This window comes from Solea solea, chromosome 4 (genome assembly GCF_958295425.1).
Source record: "Solea solea chromosome 4, fSolSol10.1, whole genome shotgun sequence".
Taxonomy (NCBI): domain Eukaryota; kingdom Metazoa; phylum Chordata; class Actinopteri; order Pleuronectiformes; family Soleidae; genus Solea; species Solea solea.
Genome location: NC_081137.1, coordinates 23494579 through 23508855, shown reverse-complemented (window position 1 = coordinate 23508855; position 14277 = coordinate 23494579). Strand labels below are relative to the sequence as shown.

Sequence of the window (14277 nt, the reverse complement as noted above, 5' to 3'; positions counted from 1 at the left end):
TAACATCCCCAGAAAAGTTGCTCACAGAAGTGTCCAAAACATATGATAATACACTGAAAACAATAACAATTTCAGTTTTGACCTGTCAGATGTTAACACTGAAAAATCATTGTATTTTTTTTAATTACTTACATTATTAACACACAACACTTACATTAGAAGGAAATTAGCAACTGTTCATGTTGATAATAAACTACACAGTTTATCAAATCGGTAAAATAATTTACATCTAGTCATTTGCAGTGTGTTTGTTTTCAGTCCTGATGCTCGTGCTCCTGTCCTGGTATTAGCCATCGGATGCTGTCTGTCCGCAGAATGGCATAGAAAGTGAAGCCTGTGATGAAGAGGATGGAGAAGACCAGCAGCCAGTCGATGCTCTTCACTGGGACACTGGGGAGGGGGCCCAATTGGTCCGCCTCAGTCACATTACTGTCAGGTCCAGCTTCGAACCCTAGAACAGACATCATCTCTTAAGAAACACAGCGTATCTGACACCTCATTATTTATTTTACCCCGTTTCTTTGTCATCTGTACCTGTCTGGTTGGCAATGAATGAGGTGAGAGTCTCCAGCGTTCTGTCCGTGTGGTTGAAGCGAGCCATGGGTTTGGCTCCCTGGAACAAAAGAATGTTGGGCACAGCCACGGTCCCGAACCTCGTGGAGAGGCTGGAAAGGAGCAGGACAAGACACGAGAACAACAAAGGATGATTTAGTTTTAATATTCACCAGAGTGGCTCGCACTTAAGCCCTAAACCTAAAGTTCTCTTTCAACATCTGTTTTACGTTATTCCTTAATCTAAAGTCAGTTTCCGTCTCACTTTACGAGCATGGCCGTTATGATTCTGCCTTCCTTCTGCCAGTCATGACGTAAAATTCATCATTCAGTGATTAATCAGCATTGTGTGAGCTCATTTGACAATGGTCTGAATGTACCAGACAATTGTTTATATTTAAAATACTACAGCTAAAATGATGAACCTTTAAATGGCAATGCCAAAATATGAGAATTGAAGATGGACTTAACTTTGGGAAAAGTGTTTACCTGCTGTGTTGAGAGGCATCAAGTGCCAGGAAGTGCATGCTGGGGAAGACTCGGGGCAGGGCGTTGAAGTGAGGCGCCAGGCCAGCAGAGAACTGGCACCAGGCGGTAAAGAACAGCACCACAGAGCATTCTGTGCTATTCACATTCAGGAACTCCATCAGGTCCTGAGAGATGATGGACAGGGAAAGCGAAAAAACTATGAATTTGTTTTCCTCTCAGGGAGGAAATGGATGATCTTCCCTAATTTATCATGGGATGGATAAAAACAGACACCTCTTGGACATTTTTGCCCTACGACTTGTACACAGAACTATTGACTTTATTCTGACCGTATAAGGTATTGATTTGATAACAATGTACAAATTAGATGATCAAAGAATATATTGCTGTTTACATGTCACATCCACAGTATATTCACTGCTGTGAAAACTCACTTATAATAGGTATGACCTTATTATGGTTTAAAGTAATCAGTAAAATGCAGTTCCCATGTCTGGCATGAACTCAATAGAGTGAAATTGGGTGCCAAGCTACACTAGGCTCATTACACAAGCATTACTAGGAGGGAAGTAAAATTCATATACACACATATATATATATATATATATATATATACATATATATAGTTAATTAGGTTTAAAATACAACAAATGTATTATCTTTGTTTATATTACTACCATAATTATTACTTTTTATTAGGCTAACAGTTGCAGATAATAATGGCAAATAAGACATTCAGAAACTACAGTCAGACGTGTTATGTTAATGGTGAGAGCAGCATGAATACCTGTGAAGCGTTGAGGACGTGAACAGTAAAACTGTCCAGTCCTGTGATTTTCCTCTTGTCACAGTTCACCTTGTACGTCTTGGTGATTTCTGTGGCGTTTTGCTCCTCGGGGGCTACGTGCACCATTTCAAGAGTGACCTGGAGGTGAACAATCGTGGAGAAGTTTATTATGACAACTCAGACTGAAGAGACAATATGAAAATCAAAAGCAGAGCAAATTTTAAAGGAACAGAACTGGAAAAAGCCACTCTATAGTAGCATTGCCATTAAGTTGCCATTTGCAGCACTTCTTATTCACTTCTCCCCTCTTTCACCAACCTGCTGTGACTGTTCAGAGCTCAACTCTTCTAGTGGAACTTCTTTATCAGCTGCGACAGCTGTAGTGCACTGGTCACTGTTCTCATCACAGGGCGGAGAGAAGCCTGACTGGAAGTCTTTCACATTTTTTGGGAAGAGAGACTCGATGTCAGATGGATCGATGGGGGCGTCGGTGCCCATCACAGCATCGGCAATCTCAGCGGTCTTAAACTGTCTCTTTGGCAGAGTTTCTCTGTCTTCTGATTCCACAAACATGGGGCTGTTCTCCATGTCGGAAACTGCATCCTCAGGCAGCATGAGCTCCAGTGATCCATCGTTCTCTGAAAAGGTTTCATCACAACACAAAGTGGGTTCAAAATGTCCTAAATTTGTTTGATTATCTGTCTACGAATATAAAAAGTCCTCGTATCAAGGGAGCAGACACAAAACTCAGGGATAGTCTTAGATGACTCCACAAGACCTCTAAGCGCTACACAGAATCTGTTTTCATTGACATGTTTCAAAATGGTGCCATAGTTATATTTGTTAATGTACGTTTTCAATTATTACCAATACATTTTTGATAAATACGATTTATTTTTAAGATGGGGCCTTTACGAGCCTTTACAATGCATTGATTAATGCATTTAAACCTGGAATTAGCAGCGTGTGATATTTACGCCGTTTAGTCTCATAAACAGCGTAAACCGGTTAATCGTTACACACACCCTCATTTAGTCGATTATTCTAATCATGCGTATGAAATTAAGACACAAAGCTCGTTGACATAAACAAATAACTGATTAGTTATCAGTGTTGTGCTAGCTCCGTGTAGCTAATATGCAGTCGTCTCTTACCTTGTGCTATCACTGACGAACACCCCAGAAAAATAAATATTAAAAAATACAACATGTAAAGCTTTCTCAAAAACATCGTCGTATTTTTTTTTCAAATATCTTACACACGAATATAAACTGTCTTTACGACATGGTGAGATGCGAGGACATGTTTAGCTAATAGGAACCGATGTTTCGAGTTGAAGTGGCGGTCCGGAACAAAATGAACATCCCACATTACTTCCGGGATTTTTATTTATTTTTTTTTTTTGAAGGAACGTTACTCAAATATGTTAAATATTTATCAAAGAAACAGAAAATACACAATATATTACGAGTTTAAACAAAACACATTAGTTGCTTCGATTAAATTAAGAAAATAACATACTAGGGCTTTTTGTAGTCTTTAAAATGGCTGGGTAAAAAAATAAACATAATGTTTTGATTGTCTTATCCTCTTTTAACTGTGTTAGTTTCAACTTATCGTAATGTGAATAAAAAAGGCAGAAACACTTGGGATCAAACCTCTGCAAAACAAACTTCTGATTTAGTTTGTTTTGTTTTACCTGAAATAGTAACTGCTTTGGAAAACAAATCCAGGCTGTTTAACTTTCAGATTTATTATGACACTTTTGAACATTCCACAACAATCATGCAGGAATAACATAATAATAACAATAATAATAATTATACAAATCTTTACAGGGTTTTCGCCAGTCACACGTTTGGAATAACTGAGCTTTTCACATCGTCTCAAAAACACACAAAATGTGAGGTAATATTTTCTTTTTTTAAATCATCATCTACAGACATCAGATGTTTTCACTGAAGATGGTGAGAGAAAACAAACAATTAATAGCTGTGCTTTTGTAACTGTTGTTGATTTAACTTGAAATACTACAGTTAAACTTGATAAAGTGAAATAAAAATAAATAATTAAACCAAAGCGAGTCTTTGTGTTGAAAAGTGAATTTTTGAAATTATTATTTGATCCTTTTATCGTTTACTGTGATGTCTTTCAGCAAATGAACAAAAATAAAGACGATACAGAAAAGAACATTCACAGCAGATTAGTTCTAAAAGTGTTGTATGCACAACTAGGACCTAATGTGAAGCAATTAAATAGAATTAAACCACCATAAACTGTTATCTATCCTCCCAGCATGTTTTTCCCATTTAGGCTCCATGATACTTAACTTACTAATTAAAATAAAACATGGATGTCAGAAGAAAAAATGATCAGATCAACGTAAAAAAAAAGTAGCTACAATAATGTTTAAAAAAAAAAATAGAATAAGAGATGGATATAAAAAACAAGGTGTACATCGTCAATGTTTACAATTTACAATAAAGATGCAATAATGACTTCACAGGTTTTCATTAATCCAAAACAATCATACAACCTTTTTCTATGCGACAGTGGTCTCCAAATGCTCGTCTGTATACATCTGACATTTTTGTGAGATTTTTTTGTTAAAATCAAATAGAACAAATATCTAAAAGTTAGATAACGTCTTATTCTTTGGTTAAAGGTGAATATTTTTAATGTGACATTTCAGTGACCTGTGTTCACACCACATACATCAACAGAACGAGTCATAAAAGGCCTAAATACACCAGTATCAAAATACTACAATAATAAAAAGTGATAGTATCAAAGTTTTCCACAATACAAGAGACACAAACAGATTATTGCACCAAATGTCAACAACATGTCTTCACCTTCTGGATCTGTACTCCCCCAAATGTTCTGTGGGGGGCAAATTAAACACTGTTTAATTTGAAAAATGAAATATAATACAGTAGTAAAGATGATGCTTTTATGACGGGTTCAAAAGGTTTGTGAATGAACTCATATTAAACCTCTTCAACTCTTTCTTAAACTTAACTTAAATCATTTCAAGTTACATCAACATTTCACAGAAACAACAGGTTCCCAAACAGCCAAATTTATGTACTTTAAAATAATAAAAATAATAATTATTATTATAATAATAAATAGAAATCTTAAAAACAATTGTAACACAAGGCAGGTAATTCTGACAAATTGATAAATGACAAATGATGATTTGTGGTCGTAAAAAAAAGTATTTCCGTTGTGTCGTCTATTTTGACAAGAAAGAACAGGATGAAAATAATCTTTGCTTCTGATTCATCTAAAGGAGCAGTGGTCCTCAGACATGGCAAAAAACAACATGTCATAGAATAAATAACATTACCAGAGAGAAAAACAGGACTTTTATCAGTGTTCTGTATGAGTGGAAGTAGTGGTTTGGACGGAGCAAGATTACGACGCCGTAAACTGCAGACAAGAGTACAAAGTGACCTGATGTTGGTGTCTTCAAACAAATATAATTAAATAATAAGCACACAATAACAAAAGATTTCAAGTCATATTTAAGGATGATTGTGTTGACCTTCAATACTTTTAATCAAATCAAATAAAACAAAGGATTTGTCGTCTTATTAATTTGGCTGATCATATATTAATTACCATGTGTTTTAAGATTTGAAAAACAAGTGTGTGGTACAAACAGGGATGGACAATAATATGTGTCATTGTTTTGTACTAACTGAAGAACAAATTCCCCCCGTTTTAATGTCAAGTCCATCAGTGAGTAGAGGCTTTGAACTTTTCCACAGTTTCTTGAAGAATTATTTATGTGCATTTTTTGGCAATATTTTTTAGGTCAGGTTGAATTTCTGCCGCTTTGATAAAACATTTGCGTGCAAATCACAGGTGGACATTTTTGTCAGGTGACCTTTAGAGCCAGAGTTTGTCAGGATTAGACATGAGTGTTAAGTTTGGAGCTGGGTTGTCTAGATTTCTGGTTATCTTTACATCTATTAGTGACGTGCCACTGAGCAAGGCACTGAAACCCCCCCCCGGTGTTCCCCTAGAATCTCAAAAGCAGTTCCACTTCCCAGTTGACACGTGTGACGCATCTCAACAATGTTTCAAAAATGCAAATTTGTATGTCTACACTTAGCACTAAGATCAAAGCCCCTTGCTCAGTGATGAACATCCCCCCCCCCCCCATACACACATACACACACACCCCCAAAGACAACAACACAGCAGTGAGTCGCTGAACTCTTCACAGACTATAGATCTCCAGCAGTAGCTCTGATAATGTAACAGTATTATATCAGGTGGCAGGCACACAGATGACACCAACACGATTCATAGAAAATCATCTCCTCTCGGGGGAAGATTACAGTCAACAAACCTTCCAAGTATCTGGCAGAAACTCGTACACATGCATCTCTTATTCCACATACAGTACGGAGGGGCGAGTAGAAATGGGGGGGCGGGGGGCGCCTTCACTCATTAGTCGTCTTCTCTTTGCAGGAAGGTTCACAGAGAATTTCTTTGTGTGGTGGCAGTGGATATGGGAAAGCGGCTCCACTGCAGGTGCTACCGTAAGCCAGTTTGTTGAGGCGAGAGAGGCCCTTGATGCTGCCCGGGGGCCGCCCTGGACTCACCTTGTAGCCCGCAGCTCTGGTCGTACCCAGAGGTCGTCCGGGACTCGTCTTGAACCCGGCGGCTCTGGTGGTACCGAGGGGTCGCCCCGTGCTGGTTCTATACCCGGCCAGCTTTGTGGTCCCCAAAGGCCTCCCACGTCTGCCCGTCTTCCCCGTCCCCTTGTTCTTCTTCTTGGGGTCGTCCGGCGCTTGATTGGCATCTTTGACGCCGGGTATTTTCCCCGGTGCGCGCGGGTCGCCCCCGAGCACGTCCTGTCTCTGACACACCATGGACTTGTGGCTCTGGCTGGGCAGAGCCATGGGCGTCAGTGTCATCTGAAGGGACGTCGGCGGCGGAGGAGGGTAGAACTTGTTGGCCTGCGAGGTGCACAGGTCAAAGTGGGCGGTGGTGTGGTGTCCGTCCTCCGCCAGGCACGACGGCCTGCCGCTCATGCAGAAGTCACTGCTGGTCACCTGGCGCATCATCGTCTGCTGGGGAGTTGAAAATCAGCTGTTTCACAAAGATAAAATAATAGATTTACACTCTGGAGAAAACCTGCACACACTTAAAGGGCCAGTGTATAACATTTCACAAGGTTTAAAGGCAGAATAGTATATAGTATAATCTCTTTAAAGGCTTTAACATGGAGGACAGTGGTGTTATTTATGGTTATTTCTCTATGAAAACACAAGGCTTTTTGTTACACTGCACATTTTGTATGCAAATATTTACTATTTCCACATAGTTTTTTTAATCCTACACCTTATAATCACTATATAATCAACAGCAGTTGAGTAATAATCTTCAATTTACAGTATTACAATCTACTTTCTAACTTGCACACTGGACCTTTACTCAGCCCTGAGCCTGAGACACTAATGTAGGTAAAGTCCACCATGTGTCCAGAGTTTTACACACCGCCATAGCCTAAAGAAAGTCTATCTATATATATATATATAGATATATATATATCAGATAATGTGTAAAGGCGTGTCAGCGCAGTCGAGCACTCAGATCTGATCGTGTCGCGGTGAAACCAGAGGTCAAAGAGTTAAGGTCAGAGTTAAAGACTGCACTTTGTTTGTTCTCTGAAGCTTTTACTTCACTCTCAGAACTGTACAATTTATCCTGTTGCCTTGCTCCTCGTCCTTCTATGAATGTTTATTTTTTCTAACTTACCCCTTGGAATAATATGTTTTATGTGTGCTTATTTTAAATTTCGCTTGTTTTGTCATTTAGCCTCACAGGTGATCAAACCGACACAAATAAAGTGTGATGATGACACAAAATAGCTTTTTTATTAATCTACAGAGCATTAGTGAGTAATATTTTTATATATACTAACTATACTATACTATTAATAGCTATTCATTGAAGTGATTACCCTTTTATTTGACGTCTTACTCGCATATGTGGCTGTAAACACTTGAACAAAGCACAGTAGTGAGAGACTGCTGCTGCTGTCTTCTCCTCAGGACAGAGGAGACAGGGAGGTGTGGACCTGACTGACTGCCTCAGACACACAACACAACACAACACAACACAGTCTGTAGTAATTCTCATTCACTAACACAAACACACGCACACACACGGTGCACAAGACAAAAAAACAACCATTGTCACTTTGCTCTTGTGTAACCTCACAACACGAGCCTTCGCTTTTGGCCTGAATAACGGTTTTAAAGGCAAAAAAAGAAAAGGGTAAGGTTTGAAATGGAGATTAAAAGAGCGGATTATAATCTGGACGAAGTGCCTTTACATTGACCATAAACACACCCTCCTCCCTCCTGCCAGCGTTAGCACTCACACGTTACTGTACCTCGATTGTTCGCAGATCACAAAAGCAGCGGAAAGGGTTAAAGAGAAAAATGATCTTTCATCCCTCAAAGCGCGAGTCCATCCATGTTCCCAAATATGTCCTCGCCACGGGACATCGGTGCGCTAACGTGGGGACAGACAGACACACGGACACACTGTGGACGTGAAGGAGACGCGATCAGGGCTTTTTTTAATTCCAGTTCGACGGCTTTTTTATTTCCCTGCTCCAGAGGTTTGGATTAGAAACGCAGCCATTTTCCATTAAAAATTAATAAGACAGGGAGCGCAGTCTGCGCACGCGCACAGCCGACTCCCCCCCCCCATCAAAAAAAAAACTGTTCGACATCCAAACGCTGTTTTCAGTCTTTAATAAACACAATGTGGACGTGAATCTTTGTGTGTGTGTGTGTGTGTGTGTGTGTGTTGTAGTCCCGATAATGAGCCTTAAAGAGATAGTGCAGGTTTTCTGGAGCACTAAGTATACCCTGTGACACATACTTTTTATTTAGAGTTTGTTTTCTATGTTCAGTTTATTATATTCTTATCTCGTATATTTGGGTTAATTGAAAGTACAACTTTTAATTCTATCAAGTTTGCCTAAGTATGTCTACTAATGTTCATCCATCCATCCATCCATCATCTACCGCTTACTCCTCACTGGGGGGGAGGAGGGCAAACAAAACAAACAGTACGAACTAAACAAACAACTGTCCATAATCACAACTCACAGAAATGTGCAATAACCACAACAAAAACTCATAATAACATGTGCAATAAAACCATAAAGACATGTGCAATAAAACCCTGGACAATATGGGGTAACTGGAGGTGTGTGGGTATACATGTATACCTATGTATGTGTGTGTGTATATATATATATATGTATACATATACTGTATATATAGCATAGTTCATTTTTATCTTATTTTATTTTATTCTATATTGTATGGTGTTTGGTACCTGGGCTGTTTGTCTTTCCAGTCTCCTGTAAAGTGTGACTCTAATTTTAACAGTACTGTGTGTGGATGTTGGAGCTGTTAATTTCCCTGAGGGAACCTTCCAAAGGGATTAATAAAGTCGTCTGTCTGTCTGTCTTTATCCTCCCCCAGAGGGTCGTGGGGGTCAGTCAGTCAGTCATCATCTACCGCTTTATCCTCCACCAGAGGGTCGCTGTGCCAATCTCAGCTACATCGGGCGATAGGCGGGGTACACCCTGGACAGTTCGCCAGTCCATCGCAGGGCCACATACAGAGACAGACAAACAACCATTCACTCTCACACTCACTCCTATGGTCAATTTAGAGGGTCCAATTTACCTAATCCCCCATATTGCATGTTTTTGGACTGTGGGAGGAAGCCGGAGAACCCAGAGAAAACCCACGCACAGACGGGGAGAACATGCAAACTCCATGCAGAAAGGCCCTTGTTCCAACCGGGGCTCGAACCCGGGTCTTCTTGCTGCAAAGGCAAGAGCGCTAACCACTACACCAACTGTGCAGCCGTCTACTAATGTGTACAGCTTACATGTCATGTCATTTTTTTTTTTACAGCTTAAAATAATATTAGTCACATATAAAATGAATGCTGTCATGTTCATGTATGAAGGTTGTGACGACATTCTGGAGAACGTTCTCGAAAGGTTGTAGAAAGTAACGTTAGAGGACCGTCGTTCTTTAAGTGTTGTAGAAAAGTATCGTTAGGGGAACGTTCTGGAGAACGCTCCATAAACTTTGTGGAAAAGAACGCTAGGGGAACGTTCTGGAGAATATTCTCTAAAGGTTGTAGAAAAGAAACGTTCTGGGAAACCAAATGTGCAACCAAAAGCTCAGGGAATGTTCTGGGAATGTTCTGGGAACCCAAACTTGTTGGCTGGGATAGGGTTTGTTCATTTAACACATTGTACAGTTGCGAATACATTCTGATCCGATGTAAATGTTCACTTTTGTGCTCCTAGAAGTATATTTCTATGTTCAATTTTCCCAAAAAACTTTGACAGGTCACAGTAGGAAAATCACAGGTGTACACAATCACACAACAGCTGAGTTTTGTAGCTGCCCTCACACAAAGATAAAATATAAAAAGGTTATGTGTTACTAATAGTTTTACAGTTTTAGACAAATATGGTCCGTTTAAAGAGGGAGATGGGAGAACAAGGACCTGATTTAAGCATGGTTTCGTCAACAGTGAGACACAAATGTCCTCTAGGAGAGCCCTAGACACACTTGACATTGACTACCCACTAGTGCTTGTACACCAAGATGAGGACAGACGTCAAAATGACCTGAACTTTCCCATTAACACGGTTGCACTGCTGACCAAACAGACCGGTGGTTCATAAAATAAACAAACAAAAAGCTTCGGAATAATTAAAACAGTCTGAAAGAGAACACAATTGTTTTCACATTCAACATCATAGTTGTTTTATTCCGAGGGAAAGTAAAAAAAACACATCTTTAATCTGAGGGTTTCATTATAAAGACAATGGCTGGTTTGTGGCTTTTACATACAACAGACAGCACTGTGCAAAAGTCTTTACGGGATTTAATTAAACAGCTTTGTTGTTTGAATTTCACATTCTGTGATCACTGGCATTTGAAAGTGAGTCTTATATATAAGCAGGCTGTATGAGTTTAACTCACACAACACACACGTGTGTGTGTGACACTCAAACTTAAATAAATGTGGTGTCGTAGACCTTTTTCACAGCAGATATTTGTGAGGAGGACAAACCCAGATTTTTACAACCTGGTCTCTGGACTCACCTTGTAGCCCGCGGCTCTGGTCGTACCCAGAGGTCGTCCGGGACTCGTCTTGTACCCGGCGGCTCTGGTGGTACCGAGGGGTCGTCCCGTGCTGATTCCGTACCCAGCCAGCTTTGTGGTCCCCAAAGGCCTCCCGCGTCTGCCCGTCTTCCCCGTCGCCTTCTTCTTCTTCTTCTTCTTGGGGTCGTCCAGTGCTTGATCTTCAACTTTCACGCCGGGTATTTTCCCCGGTGCGTGCGGGTCGCCCCCGAGCACCTCCTGGCTGGGCAAAGCCATGGGCGTCAGTGTCATCTGAGGGGACGTCGGCGGCGGAGGAGGGTAGAACTTGTTGGCCTGCGAGGTGCACAGGTCAAAGTGGGCGGGGGTGTGGTGTCCGTCCTCTGCCAGGCACGACGGCCTGCCGCTCATGCAGAAGTCACTGCTGGTCACCTGGCGCATCATCGCCTGCTGGGGAGTTGAAAATCAGCTGTTTCATAAAGCTAAAATAATAGATTTACACTCTGGAGAAAACCTGGACACACTTAAAGGGCCAGTGTATAACATTTCACAAGGTTTAAAGGCAGAATAGTATATAGTATAATCTCTTTAAAGGCTTTAACATGGAGGACAGTGGTGTTATTTATGGTTATTTCTCTATGAAAACACAAGGGTTTTTGTTACACTGCACATTTTTTATGCAAATATTTACTATTTCCACGTATTTTTTTTAATCCTACACTTTATAATCACTTTATAATCAACAGTAGTTGAGTAATAATCTTCAATTTACAGTATTACAATCTACTTTCTAACTTGCACACTGGAACTTTACTCAGCCCTGAGCCTGAGACACTTTTGTTTTGCTTTTTTAATTAAAGAACTTTTAAAAACTTAACACTCAAACTTAAATTAATGTGGTGTCGTAGACCTTTTTCACAGCAGATATTTGTCAGGAGGACAAACCCAGATTTTTACAACCTGGACTCTGGACTCACCTTGTAGCCAGCGGCTCTGGTCGTACCCAGAGGTCGTCCGGGACTCGTCTTGTACCCGGCGGCTCTGGTGGTACCGAGGGGTCGTCCCGTGCTGATTCCGTACCCGGCCAGCTTTGTGGTCCCCAAAGGCCTCCCGCGTCTGCCCGTCTTCCCCGTCGCCTTCTTCTTCTTCTTCTTCTTGGGGTCGTCCAGTGCTTGATCTTCAACTTTGACGCCGGGTATTTTCCCCGGTGTGTGCGGGTCGCCCCCGAGCACGTCCTGCCTGGGCAGAGCCATGGGCGTCAGTGTCATCTGAGGGGACGTCGGCGGCGGAGGAGGGTAGAACTTGTTGGCCTGCGAGGTGCACAGGTCAAAGTGGGCGGTGGTGTGGTGTCCGTCCTCCGCCAGGCACGACGGCCTGCCGCTCATGCAGAAGTCACTGCTGGTCACCTGGCGCATCATCGCCTGCTGGGGAGTTGAAAATCAGCTGTTTCACAAAGATAAAATAATAGATTTACACTCTGGAGAAAACCTGGACACACTTCAAGGGCCAGTGTATAACATTTCACAAGGTTTAAAAGCAAATGTATGCAAATATTTACTATTTCCACATAGTTTTTTTTAATCCTACACCTTATAATCACTTTATAATCAACAGCAGTTGAGTAATAATCTTCAATTTACAGTATTACAATCTACTTTCTAACTTGCACACTAGACCTTTACTCAGCCCTGAGCCTGAGACACTAACGTAGGTAAAGTCCACCATGTGTCCAGAGTTTTACACACCGCCATAGCCTAAAGAAAGTCTATCTATATATATATATATATATAGATATATATATATGAGATAATGTGTAAAGGCGTGTCAGCGCAGTCGAGCACTCAGATCTGACCGTGTCGCGGTGAAACCAGAGGTCAAAGAGTTAAGGTCAGAGTTAAAGACTGCACTTTGTTTGTTCTCTGCAGCTTTTACTTCACTCTCAGAATTGTACAATTTATCCTGTTGCCTTGCTCCTCGTCTTTCTATAAATGTTTATTTTTTGTAACTTACCCCTTGGAATAATATGTTTGCTGTGTGCTTATTTTAAATTTCGCTTGTTTTGTTTTTCTTTCACTTTAATTCACTATAATGCTCACAGTTCTCTGTTGTTTTGTTTTGCTTTTTTAAATGAAGAACTTTTGTAAAATAGTAACCAGTCATTTAGCCTCACAGGTGATCAAACCGACACAAATAAAGTGTGATGATGACACAAAATAGCTTTTTTATTAATCTACAGAGCATTAGTGAGTAATATTTTTATATATACTAACTATACTATACTATTAATAGCTATTCATTGAAGTGATTACCCTTTTATTTGACGTCATACTCGCATATGAGGCTGTAAACACTTGAACAAAGCACAGTAGTGAGAGACTGCTGCTGCTGTCTTCTCCTCAGGACAGAGGAGACAGGGAGGTGTGGACCTGACTGACTGCCTCAGACACACAACACAACACAGTCTGTAGTAATTCTCATTCACTAACACACACACACACACGGTGCACAAGACGGGTTTAAAGGCAAAAATGAAAAGAAACAATAAAAGTTTTAAATGGAGATCAAAACAGCGGATTATAATCTGGACGAAATTGACCATAAACACACCCTCCTCCTGCCACCGCCAGCGCTCACACGTTACCGTACCTTGATTGTTCGCAGATCACAAAAGCAGCGGAAAGGGTTAAAGAGAAAAATGATCTTTCATCCCTCAGAGCGCGAGTCCATCCATGTTCTCAAATATGTGCTAAAAAAAACAAAAACTGTTCCACATCCAAACGCTGTATTCACTCTTTAATTAACAAAATGTGGACGTGAATCTTTGTGTGTGAGTGTGTGTTGTCGTCCCATTAATGAGCCTTAAAGGGATAGTGCAGGTTTTCGGAGGTAGTGATGGGGCACTAAGTATAGCCTATGGACTACATTAATAAATACGCCATTAAATAATTAATTAATTAATTAATTAAATGTGTCATTAAATAATTAAATGTGCCATTAAATAATTAAATGTCATTAATTAATTAAATACACAATTAAATAATTAATACGTGTCATTAAATAATAAAATTTCATTAATTAATGACACATTTAATTAATTATTTAATGGTGTATTTATTTATTTATTTATTTAAGTTTGGCCCTTTCGGTCCTCCACAATAGTATTAGAGGACTGTTGTTCCCTAAATATTGTAGAAAAGTATCTTGAGGGAACATTCTGGAGAACGTTCCCTTAACCTTGTAGAAAAGAATGCTCGGGGAGCGTTCTGAAGAACC

The 14277-nt window shown here is 40.2% G+C and overlaps 2 protein-coding genes across 6 annotated transcripts; both read right to left on the bottom strand.

The window, feature by feature from the left end:
- Positions 1-105: 105 nt before the first annotated feature.
- On the bottom strand, positions 106-3169 carry txndc15 (thioredoxin domain containing 15). Its single transcript, XM_058628378.1, has 6 exons — positions 2983-3169; positions 2147-2466; positions 1829-1966; positions 1042-1205; positions 535-665; positions 106-451 (listed from the first exon to the last, which is right to left on the bottom strand). Exons 1-6 carry the CDS (start codon positions 3056-3058, stop codon positions 255-257), a joined length of 1026 nt encoding a protein of 341 aa, XP_058484361.1. The 5' UTR covers positions 3059-3169; the 3' UTR covers positions 106-254.
- A 2847-nt stretch (positions 3170-6016) lies between these two features.
- On the bottom strand, positions 6017-13931 carry c4h5orf24 (chromosome 4 C5orf24 homolog). Of its 5 annotated transcripts, none has more exons than XM_058628454.1 (4): positions 13651-13931; positions 11982-12447; positions 11008-11454; positions 6017-6918 (listed from the first exon to the last, which is right to left on the bottom strand). In XM_058628454.1, the coding sequence occupies exons 2-4, from the start codon at positions 12420-12422 to the stop codon at positions 6286-6288; spliced, it is 1521 nt and encodes a 506-aa protein (XP_058484437.1). In that variant the 5' UTR covers positions 12423-12447; positions 13651-13931; the 3' UTR covers positions 6017-6285. The 5 variants fall into 5 exon arrangements, with proteins under 5 accessions (XP_058484437.1, XP_058484441.1, XP_058484440.1 ...); XM_058628458.1 differs by having other exon boundaries at positions 6017-6915; XM_058628457.1 differs by having other exon boundaries at positions 11008-11451.
- Positions 13932-14277: the final 346 nt, after the last annotated feature.

Excerpts from the sequence above, each read along its gene's own strand:
- txndc15 (XM_058628378.1), bottom strand. The coding sequence starts at position 3,058 with ATGTTTTTGAGAAAGCTTTACATGTTGTATTTTTTAATATTTATTTTT. Across the intron at positions 666-1,041 it reads GATGCCTCTCAACACAGCAG|CCTCTCCACGAGGTTCGGGA; the intron begins GTAAACACTTTT and ends GCTCCTTTCCAG. Across the intron at positions 452-534 it reads ATTCATTGCCAACCAGACAG|GGTTCGAAGCTGGACCTGAC; the intron begins GTACAGATGACA and ends TGTCTGTTCTAG.
- c4h5orf24 (XM_058628454.1), bottom strand. The coding sequence starts at position 12,422 with ATGATGCGCCAGGTGACCAGCAGTGACTTCTGCATGAGCGGCAGGCCG. Across the intron at positions 11,455-11,981 it reads CCAGAGCCGCTGGCTACAAG|CAGGCGATGATGCGCCAGGT; the intron begins GTGAGTCCAGAG and ends TCAACTCCCCAG. Across the intron at positions 6,919-11,007 it reads CCAGAGCCGCGGGCTACAAG|CAGACGATGATGCGCCAGGT; the intron begins GTGAGTCCAGAG and ends TCAACTCCCCAG.